Genomic DNA, 24977 nt, shown 5'->3' on the forward strand with positions numbered 1-24977 from the left:
ACTTTCCTTATTTTTCAGACAGTCAGTTTCATATTTGGGATAATGCATTTGAATTAATCATTTTTTCTTACCTTCAAAAATTTGACTCTTTTTTCCCTGTGGGCTGTTAGGCTCGCGGGGGCTGAAAATGCTTCATTTTATTGCGTCATTCTTGGCGCGGACTTTTTTGGCGCAAAAATTCTTTTCCGTTTCCGGCGTCATACATGTCGCCGGAAGTTGCGTCATTTTTTGACGTTATTTTGCGCCAAAAATGTCGGCGTTCCGGATGTGGCGTCATTTTTGGCGCCAAAAGCATTTTAGGCGCCAAATAATGTCCACATTATTTTAGTCTCATTTTTCATTGCTTCTGGTTGCTAGAAGCTTGTTCTTTGGCATTTTTTCCCATTCCTGAAACTGTCATTTAAGGAATTTGATCAATTTTGCTTTATATGTTGTTTTTTCTCTTACATATTGCAAGATGTCTCACGTTGCATCTGAGTCAGAAGATACTACAGGAAAATCGCTGTCTAGTGCTGGATCTACCAAAGCTAAGTGTATCTGCTGTAAACTTTTGGTAGCTATTCCTCCGGCTGTTGTTTGTATTAATTGTCATGACAAACTTGTTAATGCAGATAATATTTCCTTTAGTAAAGTACCATTGTCTGTTGCAGTTCCTTCAACATCTAAGGTGCAGAATGTTCCTGATAACATAAGAGATTTTGTTTCTGAATCCATCAAGAAGGCTATGTCTGTTATTTCTCCTTCTAGTAAACGTAAAAAATCTTTTAAAACTTCTCTCCCTACAGATGAATTTTTAAATGAACATCATCATTCTGATTCTGATGACTCTTCTGGTTCAGAGGATTCTGTCTCAGAAATTGATGCTGATAAATCTTCATATTTATTTAAAATGGAATTTATTCGTTCTTTACTTAAAGAAGTACTAATTGCTTTAGAAATAGAGGATTCTGGTCCTCTTGATACTAATTCTAAACGTTTAGATAAGGTATTTAAATCTCCTGTGGTTATTCCAGAAGTTTTTCCTGTTCCTAATGCTATTTCTGCAGTAATTTCCAAAGAATGGGATAAATTGGGTAATTCATTTACTCCTTCTAAACGTTTTAAGCAATTATATCCTGTACCGTCTGACAGGTTAGAATTTTGGGACAAAATCCCTAAAGTTGATGGGGCTATTTCTACCCTTGCTAAACGTACTACTATTCCTACGTCAGATGGTACTTCGTTTAAAGATCCTTTAGATAGGAAAATTGAATCCTTTCTAAGAAAAGCTTATCTGTGTTCAGGTAATCTTCTTAGACCTGCTATATCATTGGCTGATGTTGCTGCAGCTTCAACTTTTTGGTTGGAAACTTTAGCGCAACAAGTAACAAATCATGATTCTCATGATATTATTCTTCTTCAGCATGCTAATAATTTTATTTGTGATGCCATTTTTGATATTATCAGAGTTGATGTCAGGTTTATGTCTCTAGCTATTTTAGCTAGAAGAGCTTTATGGCTTAAGACTTGGAATGCTGATATGGCTTCTAAATCAACTCTACTTTCCATTTCTTTCCAGGGTAACAAATTATTTGGTTCTCAGTTGGATTCTATTATCTCAACTGTTACTGGTGGGAAAGGAACTTTTTTACCACAGGATAAAAAATCTAAAGGTAAAAACAGGGCTAATTATCGTTTTCGTTCCTTTCGTTTCAACAAAGAACAAAAGCCTGATCCTTCATCCTCAGGAGCAGTTTCAGTTTGGAAACCATCTCCAGTCTGGAATAAATCCAAGCCTGCTAGAAAGGCAAAGCCTGCTTCTAAGTCCACATGAAGGTGCGGCCCTCATTACAGCTCAGCTGGTAGGGGGCAGGTTGCGTTTTTTCAAAGAAATTTGGATCAATTCTGTTCACAATCTTTGGATTCAGAACATTGTTTCAGAAGGGTACAGAATTGGTTTCAAGATGAGACCTCCTGCAAAGAGATTTTTTCTTTCCCGTGTCCCAGTAAATCCAGTGAAAGCTCAAGCATTTCTGAATTGTGTTTCAGATCTAGAGTTGGCTGGAGTAATTATGCCAGTTCCAGTTCCGGAACAGGGGATGGGGTTTTATTCAAATCTCTTCATTGTACCAAAGAAGGAGAATTCCTTCAGACCAGTTCTGGATCTAAAAATATTGAATCGTTATGTAAGGATACCAACGTTCAAGATGGTAACTGTAAGGACTATCTTGCCTTTTGTTCAGCAAGGGAATTATATGTCCACAATAGATTTACAGGATGCATATCTGCATATTCCGATTCATCCAGATCATTATCAGTTTCTGAGATTCTCTTTTCTGGACAAGCATTACCAGTTTGTGGCTCTGCCGTTTGGCCTAGCTACAGCTCCAAGAATTTTTACAAAGGTTCTCGGTGCCCTTCTGTCTGTAATCAGAGAACAGGGTATTGTGGTATTTCCTTATTTGGACGATATCTTGGTACTTGCTCAGTCTTTACATTTAGCAGAATCTCATACGATTCGACTTGTGTTGTTTCTTCAAGATCATGGTTGGAGGATCAATTTACCAAAAAGTTCTTTGATTCCTCAGACAAGGGTAACCTTTCTGGGTTTCCAGATAGATTCAGTGTCCATGACTCTGTCTTTAACAGACAAGAGACGTCTAAAATTGATTGCAGCTTGTCGAAACCTTCAGTCACAATTATTCCCTTCGGTAGCCTTATGCATGGAAATTCTAGGTCTTATGACTGCTGCATCGGACGCGATCCCCTTTGCTCGTTTTCACATGCGACCTCTTCAGCTCTGTATGCTGAATCAATGGTGCAAGGATTACACAAAGATATCTCAATATCTTTAAAACCGATTGTTCGACACTCTCTAACGTGGTGGACAGATCACCATCGTTTAATTCAGGGGGCTTCTTTTGTGCTTCCGACCTGGACTGTAATTTCAACAGATGCAAGTCTCACAGGTTGGGGAGCTGTGTGGGGATCTCTGACGGCACAAGGAGTTTGGGAATCTCAGGAGGTGAGATTACCGATCAATATTTTGGAATTTTCAGAGCTCTTCAGTTTTGGCCTCTTCTGAAGAGAGAATCGTTCATTTGTTTTCAGACAGACAATGTCACAACTGTGGCATTCATCAATCATCAAGGAGGGACTCACAGTCCTCTGGCTATGAAAGAAGTATCTCGAATTTTGGTTTGGGCGGAATCCAGCTCCTGTCTAATCTCTGCGGTTCATATCCCAGGTATAGACAATTGGGAAGCGGATTATCTCAGTCGCCAAACGTTGCATCCGGGCGAATGGTCTCTTCACCCAGAGGTATTTCTTCAGATTGTTCAAATGTGGGAACTTCCAGAAATAGATCTGATGGCGTCTCATCTAAACAAGAAACTTCCCAGGTATCTGTCCAGATCCCGGGATCCTCAGTCGGAGGCAGTGGATGCATTATCACTTCCTTGGAAGTATCATCCTGCCTATATCTTTCCGCCTCTAGTTCTTCTTCCAAGAGTAATCTCCAAGATTCTGAAGGAATGCTAGTTTGTTCTGCTGGTAGCTCCTGCATGGCCTCACAGGTTTTGGTATGCGGATCTTGTCCGGATGGCCTCTTGCCAACCGTGGACTCTTCCGTTAAGACCAGACCTTCTGTCTCAAGGTCCTTTTTTCCATCAGGATCTGAAATCCTTAAATTTAAAGGTATGGAGATTGAACGCTTGATTCTTCGTCAAAGAGGTTTCTCTGACTCTGTGATTAATACTATGTTACAGGCTTGTAAATCTGTATCTAGAGAGATATATTATAGAGTCTGGAAAACTTATATTTCTTGGTGTCTTTCTCATCATTTTTCTTGGCATTCTTTTAGAATACCGAGAATTTTACAGTTTCTTCAGGATGGTTTAGATAAGGGTTTGTCCGCAAGTTCCTTGAAAGGACAAATCTCTGCTCTTTCTGTTCTTTTTCACAGGAAGATTGCTATTCTTCCTGATATTCATTGTTTTGTACAAGCTTTGGTTCGTATAAAACCTGTCATTAAGTCAATTTCTCCTCCTTGGAGTTTGAATTTGGTTCTGGGGGCTCTTCAAGCTCCTCCGTTTGAACCTATGCATTCATTGGACATTAAATTACTTTCTTGGAAAGTTTTGTTCCTTTTGGCCATCTCTTCTGCCAGAAGAGTTTCTGAATTATCTGCTCTTTCTTGTGAGTCTCCTTTTCTGATTTTTCATCAGGATAAGGCGGTGTTGCGAACTTCTTTTGAATTTTTACCTAAAGTTGTGAATTCCAACAACATTAGTAGAGAAATTGTGGTTCCTTCATTATGTCCTAATCCTAAGAATTCTAAGGAGAAATCGTTGCATTCTTTGGATGTTGTTAGAGCTTTGAAATATGTTGAAGCTACTAAATCTTTCCGAAAGACTTCTAGTCTATTTGTTATCTTTTCCGGTTCTAGAAAAGGCCAGAAAGCTTCTGCCATTTCTTTGGCATCTTGGTTGAAATCTTTAATTCATCTTGCCTATGTTGAGTCGGGTAAAACTCCGCCTCAGAGGATTACAGCTCATTCTACTAGGTCAGTTTCTACTTCCTGGGCGTTTAGGAATGAAGCTTCGGTTGATCAGATTTGCAAAGCAGCAACTTGGTCCTCTTTGCATACTTTTACTAAATTCTACCATTTTGATGTATTTTCTTCTTCTGAAGCAGTTTTTGGTAGAAAAGTACTTCAGGCAGCGGTTTCAGTTTGAATCTTCTGCTTATGTTTTTCATTAAACTTTATTTTGGGTGTGGATTATTTTCAGCAGGAATTGGCTGTCTTTATTTTATCCCTCCCTCTCTAGTGACTCTTGTGTGGAAAGATCCACATCTTGGGTAATCATTATCCCATACGTCACTAGCTCATGGACTCTTGCTAATTACATGAAAGAAAACATAATTTATGTAAGAACTTACCTGATAAATTCATTTCTTTCATATTAGCAAGAGTCCATGAGGCCCGCCCTTTTTTTGTGGTGGTTATGATTTTGTATAAAGCACAATTATTCCAATTCCTTATTTTATATGCTTTCGCACTTTTTTATCACCCCACTTCTTGGCTATTCGTTAAACTGAATTGTGGGTGTGGTGAGGGGTGTATTTATAGGCATTTTGAGGTTTGGGAAACTTTGCCCCTCCTGGTAGGAATGTATATCCCATACGTCACTAGCTCATGGACTCTTGCTAATATGAAAGAAATGAATTTATCAGGTAAGTTCTTACATAAATTATGTTTTTTTGTGAGTTTAACTGATTTCATTTCTATTTCGTTTCGGATAGTTTTTGTTTTTAGAGCTTGAATTGTTGTGGACACTCTCTTTTTTGGAGTTTGTCACTTGGGTTGTTTCTTTTTTTATCAACTTTGATGGTCGTGATTAATGGTCTTCTGTGAAAGCTTCTAGGTCTCTGTTCGGGGTGAGGATTCCCACGATTTCATAGAGCAGTATATTTAAGCCTCGGAGCTTATTTTCTTTGTTTATTCTCAGTTTTCCTAGCACTGCTGGAATTTAAGATTATGACATTAATTTTTTTGTTTATGACAGACGTGTCGTACCCTTGATGACGAGCAGGTCCTTCTTTGGGTAATTAAGTCTGTTCTTCTACTCTAAAGACCAGCTCTTTCTAGTGTTATGGTCCAGGCAGAGCAGGTCCATCTATCCCAGAGGACAGGCAGGACCTGTCGTCTTAGGTCTTCTGGATGGACACTTGATGCTGAATCATATGGGTTCGGAGGTCCTAGAGGCCGGAACTGAGTTTTTAATTCTGTCCTGTTGGACTAGGTGACCTTTGGAGTCTTGTCACGGTAATCTTTGCAGTGTCATTACACATTAGGCAGAGTTTATTATTCTCTTCGCTGATGGTTATCTTTGCGGCTTTGCAACTCGAAGGTTGATGGTTCAAATCCAGCAGCTGTCGCTGGATGTCCATGTTACAGAAGCATTAGTTATTTTGTTATGAAGAGCTTATTTCCCAGCAGCAATGCCTGAACCAGCAAGCCAGCGCCTAAGAAGGGCTCCAAGAAAACTGTAACAAGTTTCATTTCATAAAGAGTTAACTCTTTTTTTTCAGCTTTTAGAAACTATTGTCTAATCACCTCTGGAGCCAGACTGCTAATTGATAAGATGAACTTGTAAACTTGTTATCTTAAGTACTGTAATCCTATTGTGGCCTGTCAAAGGACAGTGCTCTCTATCTAAATGTGTGATGGGGGATTTTGTGCTTCCCCCCCTCTCCCCCTGGGAGTGCCCTGTGTGCATGTAACCTTAATAAAAAGCAGGCTGGGCATCCCAGTCCTGAGTTCTTGTTTGACCCTCAATCGCAGCGTTGACTCGTTTTTGTGGGCAGAAGGGTATCCTAGCTGTACTGCAGCTAAGGGAGATTATTCTATATTTGCGAGACTCATATAGAATACTATGGAAAGCAGCTTCTCCCCTCTTTAGCAATAGGGATCCAGGCTACTAAGCGGTCCATCTCTCAGCGAGACTAAGGGTAACCGTAACATTTGGCGGCAGCGGCGGGATTTTCCTGGATTTCCTAGGAGAGGTACAGAACGGATGGAGAGCGCTTACGAAAAATTGAAGCGTACAACCCTAAAGGATTTACTTGAAAGCAGAGGGGGGTACGCCAGCAACCGGCCGAGGAGAGAGCTGATCGCAGAATTGACCGAACTGGATCAGAGCTTCACAATGGCGGAAACACCGACCACGATTAGTGACGAAAAAACCAGGATTGTTCGGGAAAGGCTCTCATTATATGGGCCGAACCCCTCCATGGAATTGGTACAGCAGTTGATGGCGGAGGCGGACGAGGATATACGAGAGACTCGAGCCCACGAACTCAACCTAGCGAACGCACACCGCAATGCTGAAGCCCCGCAGGTAATCATCCCTGTCGAAAATGCTGGGAGGCCCAAGATACCCTATGCGGCATTTCGACCCTTCCTAGAGAGCGAGACAGGGATTGATGAATATTTGGCGGACTTCGAAAGGCAATGTGCCCTGCACCAGATTCCCAACAGAGAGTGGCCCACGATATTGTCTGGGAAACTATCCGGGCGAGCCCTGGAAGCCTTTCGTACTCTGGGTGCTGAGGAAGTGACACAGTATGAGCTAGTTAAGGAGACACTGTTGCGACGGTACGCTGTAACTCCGGACACGTATCGCCGACAGTTTCGGGGCACGGAAAAGAAGCCTAACGATACCCATATGGAATGGGCGCACCGAATGCGGAGAGCGGCAAATCACTGGCTGAGCGGAAGTAAAGCGGTGACTGGGGAGGAAATTTTACAATTGTTTCTCTTAGAACATTTTTATAATGGCATGGAACAGCAAGGGAAGGAATGGCTGCGAGACAGGCGGCCTTCTACCTTAGAAGAAGCAGCCAAATTGGCCGATGAACATTATGACTCCCGTCTTCACGAACCCATGAACTACCGAGCTCCAGCACGGGTCGAACCCAGAGAGGTTTACCGTGCACCCCCTCGTGCTGAATTCCGAGCCCCGGTGCCCACAGGGCCCGTCCGACACTCAGGACCACCCAATAACAGCTCTGAGCGTCCCAGACCGACTTGCCACCGATGCAAGCAACCAGGGCATTTCATGGCTAGCTGCCCCCTTAATACGCACCAGACACCCAGGAATTACAATTACCCCTCTGGGTCCTATCGTCCGGCCCGGGCCCTCTGTGTTAACCAAGAGGCCCCTATGGAGGGATATGTGGGGCCGCTTCACGAGGCAGACCCTGTATATGCTGCCTCAGATAACCGCCAGCACCATCGGCAGAGGGTATGGCTCGAGGGGCGATCTACCGAGGGATTGCGAGACACAGGGGCTACTATCACGCTGGTACAGAGTCATTTGGTGCCAGAGCACAAGCGATCCGGACAGACTGTGGCCGTTAGAGTGGCGGGGGGGGATGTGTACAAAATTCCAACAGCTAAAGTGCATCTTGATTGGGGAGCGGGAAAGGGGGCTGTGAACGTGGGCCTAATGGATAATTTACCTGCCGAAGTACTACTGGGCAACGATTTGGGCCCCATGACTTCTGCCTATGCTCCAGTATGCAACAACGAGGCGGACCCAGTGACTACACGGGCCCAAGCCCGGACGGAGCGAGAGCTCTCACCAGTGCGGGAGACACAGGTAAGACCTACCCCGACCTTGCCTGACAGGTTAGGCCCCATACCCTGGGACACCCCAGATGCCTTCGAGGCAGAGTCTAAGACTGACCCGACCTTACAAAAGTACCGGGAACGAGCAGAGACCGGAGGGGGCGGGGCAGATAACGAAACATTCTTATGGGAAAAAGGGAAACTATACCGCTGGACAGAGAAAAGGGGACAGCGTAGGCGACAGCTGGTAGTGCCCCACAAATACCGTCAAGAAATCCTCAAAATAGGCCACGACATCCCCTTAGCAGGCCACCTAGCCGTTACCCGTACCCTACACCGCATTACTCACACGTTCTTTTGGCCAGGGGTGCACGCTGACGTTAGAACTTACTGTAACACCTGCGATGTGTGTCAACGAGTAGGAAGGCGAGGCGATCACCCTAAAGCCCAGCTAGTAAATATGCCCATTGTAGAGGAACCCTTCAGCCGGGTTGCTATTGACCTAGTGGGACCACTGGCTACCCCTAGTCCCTCCGGTAAGCGATACATTCTTACCGTAGTGGACTACGCTACCAGGTACCCAGAGGCTGTCGCCCTATCCAACATACAAGCGGATACGGTAGCGAATGCACTAGTACAGGTGTTCTCCCGGGTAGGATTTCCAAAAGAAATCCTATCCGACCGAGGCACCCAATTTACGGCTGAATTGACCCAACAACTCTGGCAGGTTTGCAAAATTAAGTCCCTCCTAAGCTCCCCATACCACCCCCAGACGAACGGGCTGTGTGAGAGGTTCAATGGGACCCTCAAGCAAATGCTCAAGACGTTCACTCAGGAATACCGAGACTGGGAACGCTTCCTGCCGCACCTCCTATTTGCTTATCGGGAGGTGCCCCAGGAAACGACAGGGTTCTCTCCCTTCGAGTTGCTCTACGGAAGAAAGGTACGGGGACCCCTAAACCTGATCCGGGAGCACTGGGAGGGAGAGATGGAGGCTGACGGTGTCCCAATTGTGCCATACGTGCTGGAACTCAGGGACCGAATGGAGCAATTAGCCAAATCCGTGCGGGCTAATCTCCAGTTGGCCCAGAGAAGACAGAAAGTATGGTACGATCGGGGGGCCCGAAAGAGAATCTTCACCATAGGACAAAAGGTGTTAGTACTTAAGCCGGTGAAGACAGACAAATTGCAGGCGTCCTGGCAGGGTCCCTACCAGATCGTAGAGAAAAGGGGAGACACCACTTATGTGATAGCTAGCTGCCACGACAACAATCTTAGAAAGACATTCCATGTAAACATGCTCAAGGAATATTTTGAGCGACCAGAGAACGTGACGGCCGTATGTTGTTCCCCTCAGGAAGACCCCGACAGTTTACCCATTCCAGACCTATTAGAAAAGAGCCTCCCCACAGGTATAGTGGCGCAGGTTCAGATAGGGGACCGACTTAGCCCCACTGAAAGGGAGCAGCTCAACCAACTCCTCCAGTCCAAACACCTCACCTTCTCCCCGAAGCCAGGGTACACTACTTTAACCACCCACCAGGTAGATACTCCGGGACAAGCTCCCTTGCGCCAGGCTCCGTACCGAATCCCCGAAGCAGTTAGGACAGGAATGAAGAAGGAGATCGATGAGATGCTCCAGCTCAGGGTAATTGAGCCCTCCGATAGTCCCTGGGCCTCCCCAGTTGTCTTGGTGCCCAAGAAAGATGGGACCACCCGGTTCTGCGTAGACTATCGGAGGCTCAATGAAAATACCGTGACGGACGCTTACCCTATGCCCAGGGTAGACGAGCTACTCGATCGTATAGCCAGGGGAAATTACCTGACCACTATTGACCTCTGCAAAGGTTACTGGCAGATTCCCCTGGCCCCGGAGGCTATCCCCAAGTCGGCATTCGTCACCCCATTCGGCTTATATCAGTTTAGGGTAATGCCGTTTGGGATGAAGAATGCCCCAGCTACATTCCAGCGCTTGGTGGATAGGCTCCTGGATGGCTTCCAGAGTTTTGCTTGCGCCTACCTGGACGACATAGCGATCCACAGTGAGTCCTGGGAGGACCACTTAGCTCATGTGGGAATGGTTCTGGATCAGATCCGGGCTGCTGGCCTGACTCTGAAGCCAGAAAAATGCCACTTTGGGATGGCCGAGGTACAGTACCTGGGTCACCGGGTGGGGTGTGGAAAGCAGCGACCAGAGCCGGCCAAAATAGAAGCTGTCGCCAATTGGCCCACCCCCATCACTAAGACTCAGGTCCTAGCCTTCCTGGGCACGGCAGGGTACTATAGACGGTTCGTACCAGACTACAGCACACTTGCCAAACCCCTGACTGACTTGACCAAGAAGAACTTACCTCGACAGGTCCTGTGGTCTCCCCACTGTGAAACGGCTTTCCAGGCTCTCAAAAATGCTCTAATTAACGCTCCTGTCTTGGCGGCCCCAGCCCTTAACAAACGTTTTATCGTCCATACAGATGCTTCCATGTTCGGGCTGGGAGCCGTCCTCAGCCAAGTAGGCGAAGATGGAGGGGAGCATCCAGTTGCCTACATCAGCCGGAAGCTCCTGCCCCGCGAAGTCAGCTATGCAGCGGTCGAAAAGGAGTGTTTGGCTTTGGTGTGGGCATTAAAGAAATTGACTCCCTATTTATATGGTCAGGAGTTCACTCTGGTCACCGACCATAACCCGTTGGTGTGGCTGAACCGGGTCTCTGGAGATAACGGCAGGCTATTACGTTGGAGCTTATCGTTGCAAACCTTCAATTTCACCATTACTTACAGACCTGGGAAACAGAATGGCAACGCCGACGGGTTGTCCAGACAAACCGACCTCAGCCCCGCATAACCAGCGGTCTGGACAGCCTTAGTCTGCCCCGAAAAGGGGTCAGACCGTGTCTGCCAGAGTGTTCCACAGAAAGGGAGCAATGTTACAGAAGCATTAGTTATTTTGTTATGAAGAGCTTATTTCCCAGCAGCAATGCCTGAACCAGCAAGCCAGCGCCTAAGAAGGGCTCCAAGAAAACTGTAACAAGTTTCATTTCATAAAGAGTTAACTCTTTTTTTTCAGCTTTTAGAAACTATTGTCTAATCACCTCTGGAGCCAGACTGCTAATTGATAAGATGAACTTGTAAACTTGTTATCTTAAGTACTGTAATCCTATTGTGGCCTGTCAAAGGACAGTGCTCTCTATCTAAATGTGTGATGGGGGATTTTGTGCTTCCCCCCCTCTCCCCCTGGGAGTGCCCTGTGTGCATGTAACCTTAATAAAAAGCAGGCTGGGCATCCCAGTCCTGAGTTCTTGTTTGACCCTCAATCGCAGCGTTGACTCGTTTTTGTGGGCAGAAGGGTATCCTAGCTGTACTGCAGCTAAGGGAGATTATTCTATATTTGCGAGACTCATATAGAATACTATGGAAAGCAGCTTCTCCCCTCTTTAGCAATAGGGATCCAGGCTACTAAGCGGTCCATCTCTCAGCGAGACTAAGGGTAACCGTAACAGTCCATTTTAACTTTCTTGTTTAACCTGGTCCAGTTATTAGGGACCGTTTTTTTCTTCGAAACCGCGTTTTGATCCTAAGTTTTGGGGATCTGGGGTTTTGTGACAGTACCAGAAGAAAATTAGGGGAAAATGCAACTACGCATCAGTCCCCAAAGGGGGTGCTTCCTAGGTATATATACTATATCAGATAAATCAAAAATAACAGATGAATCAAAAAATATTAATAATTCCTATAGAATATACATATGATGAAAATAACAAGAATAATTTATAATAATTAATAAAAAACAAACAAACTAAATGTCCCAAATAGAGTGTTGGCAATATAGGACAAAACAATACAATGTGGTGATAAAGTCTTTGAATTCCAATGGTGTGGCTGCTCTCTGACATAGGATGGTCAATCCCTGGGATGCGATATTCTAAAGGAGAAGAGACACAGAGGCGCCAACATGGCCTTGTACCATCAGGCAGATGGATATATAAACATTAATAAAGGAGAATGGGTACTCGCAAACGCAGCGCACTCAATAGTGCTGGTAGGGCAGGCTGGAACTTAACAGTGGTCCTGCTCGCTATTCAGTGCCTGAGGAAACCGCCCCTGAAATGCGTTGCTTTGTTTTTAATAAAGTTATAGGTTTTTATGATACACTTTCTGTCGTTTGGTATACCTTTACGTGGAGTTTGGTGAGGATCCTGTTTGCCCGGAGAGTAGTCTGCTGGGCGACTAAGAGGTTTCAGCTTGCTAATACTGCACCTGAAGGTGCAGCACCTATTGTAAGTGTGACTTTATATCATCTTCACATCTGATTGGACTGTACTATGCTATGGTAGCTCTTCTTTTGTAACCCTTCATAGGCACCTGTGATGTATTTCTGCTAAGCTCTGATCTATTGTGCCCAGCGTGCCTTTGACAATGAGCTGGACCACTGTTAAGTTCCAGCCTGCCCTACCAGCACTATTGAGTGTGCTGCGTTTGTGAGTACCCATTCTCCTTTATTAATGTTTATATATCCATCTGCCTGACGATACGAACCCATGTTGGCGCCTCTGTGTCTCTTCTCTGTTTTGTGACAGTAGCACATGTCTAGGTGTTATGGTGGCTTCCGAGTCTTGGCAGTTCGGGTTTTACCTGCATCAGCTAGTAGAATTTTTGGGATGCTTCTTCCGTTTTCCATCAGAGGTGGTCCTAGACTGAGTTCTAATGTGGCGTCAGGTTGGATCCTTTGGATGCGGTTTGGTCTTTCAGACAGGAAGGTTCTTTGCCTTACAGCTTACGAAGTTAGATTTGTTCTTCGGGTTCTGTCCTCGAATTCCCCTTCAGGCCTTCGTTGGCGCTGTGGTTGGGGGTGTTGGATTCAGCCCGGGCCGGGTCTTCACCTTAGCTTGTTTTCTTTTTTAACTGTCTTTCTGGATTACCGGTGGGAGTATCGCTCTCCAGTGGGTCCAGATCTCCCGGTATTGGGGATTTTTTTTTCTCCTAGTTCACCTGGGGCAGTTCTGTCTTGGTCTCTTCCCTGTCAGTAGGGAGAGTGTGTTTCTGGGGAATATCGATCAGGATTTTCCTTCCAATTCTCCTTGGGGCTTGTTAAGTAGAGCTTTTTGCTCTGAGGTCTGGTCTTCTGGATCCATGCCAGTTGGGGCCTCTTGGTCATTTTTGAGTTTGTGAGTCCCTCCTGCGTAGATGGTTGGTGGGTGGAGGCCCACTACTGCTCTTGACAATAATCCGTTCTCTGAGCGTGCTCTTTCGGAACGGATGGTCTTTACATTCATCCGTTTTGCTCGGTCTATCCAGAGGTGGTTCTAAGTATATCTGAAGAAAACGGATAGAGTTTCTCAGCTGAGGTCCTCAGGACCATGTGGCCTAAGGGATTAGTTCCCAGCCTAGCGAGCTGTAGACTTGGAGTTTGAATCCTGCGGTGGAAGTTTCTTAAGACTCTGAGGAGGTCCATTCTAACCTTCTTCCTTTCGGTCATGTCTTTCTCTGGTGAGGATGTTTCGGTCCTATCTGGAGTGCGTGTCAGTGAGACTGTTTGTTTGTTACTCCCATTTTTTTTCGTCTTGATGCCATGCGAGTTCCCTTGTTGCAGGGATCCCTCCGGGTCAGGGTCTCTGCGTTTTTTGGGATTTTTTCCTCTTGGGCGATTTGCGAGGGGTCGCTTTGACAGAGAGAAGGCTGTTTTCTGAAGGTTTTTTCCTTCAGCTCGTAGTTGGTTATTTTATTTATTTTAGGTGTGGAGTGTTCCTCTATATCTCTATCTCTCTCTATATATCTCTGGAGCAGTTAGCTTGTCCTGATTTCTTCTGAATACTGGAGTATGCTTCTTCCCCTCTAGTATGGGCTGGATCAGAGCTCGTCTAGCTAGTTCTTGTTCGAAGGGGGTAGTCAGCATAGATAGCCTGTTGGTTAGCATAGCTGCCTGGCAAGTGCAAGGTTGCGGTTGAATACCAGCTGTGGTTCTTTTCTCTGGCATGTGATTTTGCAAGAACATTTTGCTTTTTGTTTGTGTTCCGGTTCCAGAGGCTTATGCTTCCAGGTGTACAGTTGTGTTTGCTGGGCAAGTCAATTCCTTGCTCCTTTTTGGGGTTAGTTTATCCTTCTGGGGTTGCATAAGGTTCCTTTGTACCTGTGCAGGAGGTGGGCTTTGAATTCTTATTCAATGACCTATTTCGTCTGTAGATTGTTTATTTTTTATTTCTTTCTACCTGTCGTAGTTCTGTATTGCAATTTGCAATACGTTCTTCCTTTTTGTGATCTCCCTTCTAATAGGGTTATTTTTGTTTTTTCTACTTGTCCAGTTTTTTTTTTTTCCTGGTTTATGGCTCAGTTCGATTGCCTTGACATCTTTTGGGTCTCTGACATGTCATGAGTGAGCTCGTCTCCGGTGCAGTAAACAAGAGGTCCAGACCAGATATTTATCAAACAAGGGCTCACCTCAGGAGAGGTAATCTTTATTACACTGTTGCAACAGAGTCCCAGCACAAAACACAGCAACGCAAGACTAAGACGTTTTCATATACATGCATTTTTATACCCTTACAGTAACTTACAAAGCAGAGAGCTAATTGGCTGATAATGATTGGCCAATAAATCTCACGTGATTGGTGGTTGCTAAAAAAAAACTGGTTCTCTATGTTAGAATTAGTAAGATATGCTTTCTTGGAATTTGACCAGATACTAATTGGGTTGGAAAAATAATACTAGACAAAGAGGCCTTGATTTTAAGATGTTTAGAAAACAATCTATGAGAAAAAGCCAAAACAAAGTTATGTTTGTGTAACTTATTAGGTTAGAAGCTCGTGCTCTCAGGATGGCGGCCCTAGATTTGAATTGTTTTCTTCTGGCACCATTTTATACCCTGATATTTCTCCTACTGTTCCTTGTTCCCTTGGCAGAATAAGTGGGGAGGTATTTAAGCTTTTGGCTATGGTGTCTTTGCCTTCTCCTGGTGGCCAATAAAATATATATATATATATATATATATATATATATATATATATATATATATATATATATATATATATATATATATACATACATACATACATACATACATACATACATACATACACACACACACACACACACACACACACACACACACACACACACACACACACACACACACACACTCTGTCTGTAACTGTTGACACTGCTTAGATCAGTGGTTTAAATTTAAACTAAAGAGCAAAATTTGTATATTTGTAACCATTAGCTGCCTGCTCAGTATATTCTTGTGATACTTTTTTAGATATCTTACAAATTACGTTCTCCCCTTAGGTACGAAGCCGTGAGGATGGCTGTCTGTATGCTGTGAAGCGTTCTGTTTCTCCGTTCCGTGGAGAGTCAGACAGACATAGGAAACTTCAGGAGGTGAGAAAGCATGAGCGAGTTGGGGAGCACCCTAACTGCCTGAGATTTGTACGTGCCTGGGAGGAGAAGCGTATGCTCTACTTACAAACAGAACTATGTGCAAAGAGTCTGCAGCAGTATTCTGAGGAAATAGGAGGGTCCCTCCCACCTCGCCAAATTTGGAATGTCACCTCTGACCTGCTTAGGGGCCTTAAACACCTACATGACCGCAACTTATTGCATCTCGACATCAAACCAGCCAATGTTTTTCTTTCTTTTTCTGGTGTTTGCAAGCTTGGTGACTTTGGCTTAATGTTTGAACTGGATGGCACCCAAGAGGGTATTGGGGATGCGCAGGAGGGTGACCCACGTTATATGGCACCTGAGTTGCTAGATGGAGTGTTTGGAAAAGCAGCTGATGTTTTTAGGTAAAGCATTCTCCAGTTAGTGCATATCCTTGTATCTGTTCTGTATGATTTGCCTGATGTTTCTGTTTCTCAAGCCTTGGGATGACTCTGCTGGAGGTTGCATGTAACATGGAACTCCCGAAGGGAGGAGAAGGCTGGCAGCAGTTACGGCAGGGTAACCTTCCATCAGAATTTACCTCTGGTGAGTATTTCTTTGTTCTTTAAAGCAGAACTTGTGACACAAATCATCTAAACTCTCCTTTTCTTGAAGGTTTCAGCATATTTTTCATGCCTCCAGGGAACAAAATTGACTTGGTAATTGTAGTTGTATTGTGGGCAGGAATAGTTAGGCTGCAGACAGAGAATCCCTATAACACAGCTGCAGTAGTCTGTGAGTTCTACCTCCCCTTTGTGTTACTTTCACTGGCAAAGTGAAGCCGACCTCTGGTGTAGAATCCTCATGAGCTTTATGTAAACGATTGTATGAATATCTGTTTGTGGTCTCATAACTTCTGTTGAAATATTCGACACCCATGTACTTAAAACATTGGGCTGATTTTCTAAAACTTGGCTTTATAGATTTAATTATTACATTAACCTTCAAGTTTCAGCTTCCTTTTTATTTTTTATGTATATATACTGCATATATATTTTTCTTCTGTTAAGTGTGATCAGTCCACGGGTCATCATTACTTCTGGAATATTGCTCCTCCCCAACAGGAAGTGCAAGAGGATTCACCCAGCAGAGCTGCATATAGCTCCTCCCCTCTACGTCACTCCCAGTCATTCTCTTGCACCCAACGACTAGATAGGATGTGTGAGAGGACTATGGTGATTATACTTAGTTTTATATCTTCAATCAAAAGTTTGTTATTTTAAAATAGCACCGGAGTGTGTTATTACCTCTCTGGCAGAGTTTGAAGAAGAATCTACCAGAGTTTTTGCTATGATTTTAGCCGGAGTAGTTAAGATCATATTGCTGTTTCTCGGCCATCTGAGGAGAGGTAAACTTCAGATCAGGGGACAGCGGGCAGATGAATCTGCATAGAGGTATGTAGCAGCTTTTATTTTCTGACAATGGAATTGATGAGAAAATCCTGCCATACCGATATAATGTCATGTATGTATACTTTACACTTCAGTATTCTGGGGAATGGTACTTCACTAGAATTACACTGTAAGAATTACATAAAGCTGTTTAATAACTAGAAATTATGTTTAACGTTTTTGCTGGAATGTAAAATCGTTTTCATTTGCTGAGGTACTGAGTGAATAAATGTTTGGGCACTATTTTTCCACTTGGCAGTTGCTTAAAATCTTTTTTCTGACAGTTTCTGTTCTCTCTCACTGCTGTGTGTGAGGGGGAGGGGCCGTTTTTTGGCGCTTTTGCTACGCATCAAATATTTCAGTCAGCAACTCATTGTATTTCCTGCATGATCCGGTTAATCTCTACAGAGCTCAGGGGTCTTCAAAACTTATTTTGAGTGAGGTAATTTCTCTCAGCAGAGCTGTGAGAATTATAGTTGACTGAGATAAAAAACGTTTATTCTGTAATTTGTTTCCTGCTTTCAGAATTTGTTATCTTTGCTAATGGGATTAAACCTTTGCTAAAGTTGTGTTGTTTACACTATAACTGTTTTCAATTTATTAATTTTCAACTGTCATAGATCTTTTGTGCTTCTTAAAGGCACAGTACGTTTTTAATATTATTCTAATTGAATTGTATTCCAAGTTGCAAGTTTATTTGCTAGTGTGTTAAACATGTCTGATTCAGAGGATGATACCTGTGTCATTTGTTGCAATGCCAAAGTGGAGCCCAATAGAAATTTATGTACTAACTGTATTGATGCTACTTTAAATAAAAGTCAATCTGTACAAATTGAACAAATTTCACCAAACAACGAGGGGAGAGTTATGCCGACTAACTCGCCTCACGTGTCAGTACCTGCATCTCCCGATCGGGAGGTGTGTGATATTGTAGCGCCGAGTACATCTGGGCGGCCATTACAAATCACATTACAGGATATGGCTACTGTTATGACTGAAGTTTTGGCTAAATTACCAGAATTAAGAGGTAAGCGTGATCACTCTGGGGTGAGAACAGAGTGCGCTGATAATATTAGGGCCATGTCAGACACTGCGTCACAGGTGGCAGAACATGAGGACGGAGAACTTCATTCTGTGGGTGACGGTTCTGATCCAAACAGACTGGATTCAGATATTTCAAATTTTAAATTTAAACTGGAAAACCTCCGTGTATTACTAGGGGAGGTGTTAGCGGCTCTGAATGATTGTAACACAGTTGCAATACCAGAGAAAATGTGTAGGTTCGATAAATATTTTGCGGTACCGGCGAGTACTGAGGTTTTTCCTATACCTAAGAGACTTACTGAAATTGTTACTAAGGAGTGGGATAGACCCGGTGTGCCGTTCTCACCCCCTCCGATATTTAGAAAAATGTTTCCAATAGACGCCACCACACGGGACTTATGGCAAACGGTCCCTAAGGTGGAGGGAGCAGTTTCTACTTTAGCTAAGCGTACCACTATCCCGGTGGAGGATAGCTGTGCTTTTTCAGATCCAATGGATAAAAAATTAGAGGGTTACCTTAAGAAAATGTTTGTTCAACAAGGTTTTATATTGCAACCCCTTGCATGCATTGCGCCGATCACGGCTGCAGCGGCATTCTGGATTGAGTCTCTGGAAGAGAACATTAGTTCAGCTACTCTGGACGACATTACGGACAGGCTTAGAGTCCTTAAACTAGCTAATTCATTCATTTCGGAGGCCGTAGTACATCTTACTAAACTTACGGCGAAGAATTCAGGATTCGCCATTCAGGCACGCAGGGCGCTGTGGCTAAAATCCTGGTCAGCTGATGTTACTTCTAAGTCTAAATTGCTTAATATACCTTTCAAAGGGCAGACCTTATTCGGGCCCGGGTTGAAGGAGATTATCGCTGACATTACAGGAGGTAAAGGCCATGCCCTACCTCAGGACAAAGCCAAAGCTAAGGCTAGACAGTCTAATTTTCGTTCCTTTCGTAATTTCAAAGCTGGAGCAGCATCAACTTCCTCTGCACCAAGACAGGAAGGAGCTGTTGCTCGCTACAGACAAGGCTGGAAACCTAACCAGTCCTGGAACAAGGGCAAGCAGACCAGGAAACCTGCTGCTGCCCCTAAAACAGCATGAATTGAGGGCCCCCGATCCGGGATCGGATCTAGTGGGGGGCAGACTTTCTCTCTTCGCCCAGGCTTGGGCAAGAGATGTCCAGGATCCCTGGGCGCTAGAGATAATATCTCAGGGATACCTTCTGGACTTCAAATACTCTCCTCCAAGAGAGAGATTTCATTTGTCAAGGTTGTCAACAATCCAGACAAAGAAAGAGGCGTTTCTACGCTGCGTACAAGAGCTCTTGTTAATGGGAGTAATCCATCCTGTTCCACGATCGGAACAGGGACAGGGGTTTTACTCAAATCTGTTTGTGGTTCCCAAAAAAGAGGGAACTTTCAGACCAATCCTGGACTTAAAGATCCTAAACAAATTCCTAAGAGTTCCATCGTTCAAGATGGAGACTATTCGGACAATTTTACCTATGATCCAAGAGGGTCAGTACATGACCACTGTAGATTTAAAAGATGCCTACCTTCACATACCGATTCACAAAGATCATTACCGGTACCTAAGGTTTGCCTTCCTAGACAGGCATTACCAGTTTGTGGCTCTTCCATTCGGATTGGCTACAGCTCCAAGAATCTTCACAAAGGTTCTGGGTGCTCTTCTGGCGGTACTAAGACCGCGGGGAATCTCGGTAGCTCCATACCTAGACGACATTCTAATTCAAGCTTCAAGCTTTCAAACTGCCAAGTCTCATACAGAGTTAGTACTGGCATTTCTAAGGTCACATGGATGGAAGGTGAACGAAAAGAAAAGTTCACTCGTTCCACTCACAAGAGTTCCCTTCCTGGGGACTCTTATAGATTCTGTAGAAATGAAGATTTACCTGACAGAGGACAGGCTAACAAGACTTCAAAGTGCTTGCCGCACCCTTCATTCCATTCAACACCCGTCAGTGGCTCAATGCATGGAGGTAATCGGCTTAATGGTAGCGGCAATGGACATAGTACCCTTTGCACGCTTACACCTCAGACCACTGCAACTGTGCATGCTAAGTCAGTGGAATGGGGATTACTCAGACTTATCCCCTTCTCTGAATCTGGATCAAGAGACCAGAAATTCTCTTCTATGGTGGCTTTCTCGGCCACATCTGTCCAGGGGGATGCCATTCAGCAGACCAGACTGGACAATTGTAACAACAGACGCCAGCCTTCTAGGTTGGGGTGCCGTCTGGAATTCTCTGAAGGCTCAGGGACAATGGAGTCAGGAGGAGAGTCTCCTGCCAATAAACATTCTGGAATTGAGAGCAGTTCTCAATGCCCTTCTGGCTTGGCCCCAGTTGACAACTCGGGGGTTCATCAGGTTTCAGTCGGACAACATCACGACTGTAGCTTACATCAACCATCAGGGAGGGACAAGAAGCTCCCTAGCTATGATGGAAGTATCAAAGATAATTCGCTGGGCAGAGTCTCACTCTTGCCACCTGTCAGCAATCCACATCCCGGGAGTGGAGAACTGGGAGGCGGATTTCTTAAGTCGTCAGACTTTTCATCCGGGGGAGTGGGAACTCCATCCGGAGGTCTTTGCCCAAATACTTCGACGTTGGGGCAAACCAGAGATAGATCTCATGGCGTCTCGACAGAACGCCTAGCTTCCTCGTTACGGGTCCAGATCCAGGGATCCAGGAGCAGTCCTGATAGATGCCCTGACAGCACCTTGGGACTTCAGGATGGCTTACGTGTTTCCACCCTTCCCGATGCTTCCTCGATTGATTGCCAGAATCAAACAAGAGAGAGCATCAGTGATTCTAATAGCTCCTGCGTGGCCACGCAGGACTTGGTATGCAGACCTGGTGGACATGTCATCCTGTCCACCTTGGTCTCTACCTCTGAAACAGGACCTTCTGATACAGGGTCCCTTCAAACATCAAAATCTAACTTCTCTGAAGCTGACTGCTTGGAAATTGAACGCTTGATTTTATCAAGACGTGGGTTTTCTGAGTCAGTTATTGATACCTTAATACAGGCTAGGAAGCCTGTTACCAGAAAGATTTACCATAAGATATGGCGTAAATACCTATATTGGTGTGAATCCAAAGGTTACTCTTGGAGTAAGGTTAGGATTCCTAGGATATTGTCTTTTCTACAAGAAGGTTTAGAAAAGGGTTTATCTGCTAGTTCATTAAAGGGACAGATCTCAGCTCTGTCCATTCTGTTACACAAACGTCTGTCAGAAGTTCCTGACGTCCAGGCTTTTTGTCAGGCTTTGGCCAGGATTAAGCCTGTGTTTAAAACTGTTGCTCCACCATGGAGTTTAAACCTTGTTCTTAATGTTTTACAGGGCGTTCCGTTTGAACCCCTTCATTCCATTGATATAAAGTTGTTATCTTGGAAAGTTCTATTTTTAATGGCTATTTCCTCGGCTCGAAGAGTCTCTGAATTATCAGCCTTACATTGTGATTCTCCTTATTTGATTTTTCACTCGGATAAGGTAGTTCTGCGTACTAAACCTGGGTTCTTACCTAAGGTAGTTACTAACAGGAATATCAATCAAGAGATTGTTGTTCCTTCCTTGTGCCCAAATCCTTCTTCAAAGAAGGAACGTCTACTGCACAACCTGGATGTAGTCCGTGCTCTAAAATTTTACTTACAGGCAACTAAGGAATTTCGACAAACGTCTTCTCTGTTTGTCGTTTACTCTGGGCAGAGGAGAGGTCAAGAAGCTTCTGCTACCTCTCTTTCTTTTTGGCTTCGTAGCATAATTCGTTTAGCTTATGAGACTGCTGGACAGCAGCCTCCTGAAAGAATTACAGCTCATTCTACTAGAGCTGTGGCTTCCACTTGGGCCTTCAAGAATGAGGCCTCTGTTGAGCAGATTTGCAAGGCTGCAACTTGGTCTTCGCTTCATACTTTTTCCAAATTTTACAAATTTGACACTTTTGCTTCATCGGAGGCTATTTTTGGGAGAAAGGTTCTTCAGGCAGTGGTTCCTTCTGTATAAAGAGCCTGCCTATCCCTCCCGTCATCCGTGTACTTTTGCTTTGGTATTGGTATCCCAGAAGTAATGATGACCCGTGGACTGATCACACTTAACAGAAGAAAACATAATTTATGCTTACCTGATAAATTCCTTTCTTCTGTAGTGTGATCAGTCCACGGCCCGCCCTGTTTTTAAGGCAGGTAAATATTTTTTAATTTATACTCCAGTCACCACTTCACCCTTGGCTTTTCCTTTCTCGTTGGTCCTTGGTCGAATGACTGGGAGTGACGTAGAGGGGAGGAGCTATATGCAGCTCTGCTGGGTGAATCCTCTTGCACTTCCTGTTGGGGAGGAGTAATATTCCAGAAGTAATGATGACCCGTGGACTGATCACACTACAGAAGAAAGGAATTTATCAGGTAAGCATAAATTATGTTTTGTTAAAGTGATTGTAAGGTTGATTTAAAGCCCAGCATTTAAAAATACTCTTAAAAACATGGGCACTTTAAGTAATTAAACTTTTAAATTATGCTTCTTTTTTAAATCTTACTGCTGATCCTCTGCTCGCATCTCCTTCAGTATTTAGCATATCGATGATCATCCAGCTTCCTCCAATCGTTGCATTGCCTCACGTCCTGGACGCCTAAGGGGGTACACAACGAAATGGTAACAAAATGGTAAGTATTTTAAAAAAAGAAGTGTAATTGTAAAGTTTAATTACTTTAAGTGCCCACATTTTTAAGAGTATTTCCATCTTAATATGGGAAGAGTCCACAGCTGCATTCCTTACTTTTGGGAAATACTGAACCTGGCCACCAGGAGGAGGCAAAGACACCCAGCCAAAGGCTTAAATACCGCACCCACTTCCTCATAACCCCAGTCATTCTTTGCCTTTCGTCTCAGGAGGTTGGCAGAGAAGTATTAGAAGATTTCGGAGTAGTCTCTTATGGAGGGTAGTATTCTTCGAGATGGGCCTGGAGTTTTAAGTAGTCCTGTCAGCCTCTCAGTGAGAGCATGGATGAAAGTTAGAGTCTGGAGATGCAGGGAGAGTCTTTCTGTGAAACCATCCTGACTCATATTAACAGCTCCATAGGCAATCAACGAGTTTCGCTGCCTGCTTTCTTCACTTAAGTCCATGTCAGAAGCGATGCTACTATCTGTCACACTTGAAGGGCCGTGCTCTTGTTCCATGGCGTAGATTCTGGTAAGATTGTTTCATATTTTATACATGTATGATAACGCAAGAAGACAGGGTCACAGTGTCTGAGTCATAGGAGGTGGTAAGTGCCCCAGCAATTGGGGTATAAGGGTTCCTTTTTATTTCTCTAGAGTAATTCCTGTTTATATGGTGAGGAGGCCCTAGTTCCCCTCTCAATTATGTTCCATATGCCTTGATAATGTGATAATATCAAACATGTTTGATACCATGGAGCCATTCAGTTTTTGTCCAGTGTGATGCGTACCCTACAATTGTTATCTCTATACACATGCAGTTTTCCCGTAGCATTGCTGATCCTCCATCTGGAGGGGGTCTTTTTTCAACAGGCGTTACTGAGCAGTTCAGACGGCGGTGTCTGCGGCTTTTAATGCTTTACCTCGCACTGCTAAGCGCAAGTGAAAGGTTACATATTGCACTCCTTCCCAGAGTACATCAAATACTTTTCTCCAACATAGGTGTGTCCGGTCCACGGCGTCATCCTTACTTGTGGGATATTCTCTTCCCCAACAGGAAATGGCAAAGAGCCCAGCAAAGCTGGTCACATGATCCCTCCTAGGCTCCGCCTACCCCAGTCATTCTCTTTGCCGTTGTACAGGCAACATCTCCACGGAGATGGCTTAGAGTTTTTTAGTGTTTAACTGTAGTTTTTATTATTCAATCAAGAGTTTGTTATTTTAAAATAGTGCTGGTATGTACTATTTACTCAGAAACAGAAAAGAGATGAAGATTTCTGTTTGTATGAGGAAAATGATTTTAGCACCGTAACTAAAATCCATGGCTGTTCCACACAGGACTGTTGAGAGCAATTAACTTCAGTTGGGGGAACAGTGTGCAGTCTCTTGCTGCTTGAGGTATGACACATTCTAACAAGACGATGTAATGCTGGAAGCTGTCATTTCTCCAACATAGGTGTGTCCGGTCCACGGCGTCATCCTTACTTGTGGGATATTCTCTTCCCCAACAGGAAATGGCAAAGAGCCCAGCAAAGCTGGTCACATGATCCCTCCTAGGCTCCGCCTACCCCAGTCATTCTCTTTGCCGTTGTACAGGCAACATCTCCACGGAGATGGCTTAGAGTTTTTTAGTGTTTAACTGTAGTTTTTATTATTCAATCAAGAGTTTGTTATTTTAAAATAGTGCTGGTATGTACTATTTACTCAGAAACAGAAAAGAGATGAAGATTTCTGTTTGTATGAGGAAAATGATTTTAGCACCGTAACTAAAATCCATGGCTGTTCCACACAGGACTGTTGAGAGCAATTAACTTCAGTTGGGGGAACAGTGTGCAGTCTCTTGCTGCTTGAGGTATGACACATTCTAACAAGACGATGTAATGCTGGAAGCTGTCATTTTTCCCTATGGGATCCGGTAAGCCATGTTTATTACGATGGTAAATAAGGGCTTCACAAGGGCTTATTAAGATTGTAGACTTTTCTGGGCTAAATCGATTCAGTTTTAAAACATATTTAGCTTTGAGGAATCATTTTATCTGGGTTTTATTGATATTATAATATCGGCAGGCACTGTATTAGACACCTTATTTCTCTGGGGCTTTCCCAAAGCATAAGCAGAGCCTCATTTTCGCGCCGGTGTGGCGCACTTGTTTTTGAGAGGCATGGCATGCAGTCGCATGTGAGAGGAGCTCTGATACTTAGAAAAGACTTTCTGAAGGCGTCATTTGGTATCGTATTCCCCTTTGGGCTTGGTTGGGTCTCAGCAAAGCAGATACCAGGGACTGTAAAGGGGTTAAAGTGTTAAAACGGCTCCGGTTCCGTTATTTTAAGGGTTAAAGCTT

At 44.1% G+C, this 24977-nt stretch overlaps 1 protein-coding gene across 1 annotated transcript in view; it reads left to right on the plus strand.

Moving 5' to 3' along the window:
• PKMYT1 (protein kinase, membrane associated tyrosine/threonine 1) overlaps window positions 1-24977 on the plus strand; it is a 285504-nt gene that overhangs the window by 11585 nt on the left and 248942 nt on the right. Inside the window, exons 2-3 of the mRNA XM_053694811.1 lie at window positions 15389-15888; window positions 15963-16069. Coding sequence (XP_053550786.1) covers window positions 15389-15888; window positions 15963-16069 — 607 coding nt within the window. The remainder of the gene's footprint in view (window positions 1-15388; window positions 15889-15962; window positions 16070-24977) is intronic.

Source organism: Bombina bombina, chromosome 11 (assembly GCF_027579735.1).
Source record: "Bombina bombina isolate aBomBom1 chromosome 11, aBomBom1.pri, whole genome shotgun sequence".
In the NCBI taxonomy this organism is placed as follows: domain Eukaryota; kingdom Metazoa; phylum Chordata; class Amphibia; order Anura; family Bombinatoridae; genus Bombina; species Bombina bombina.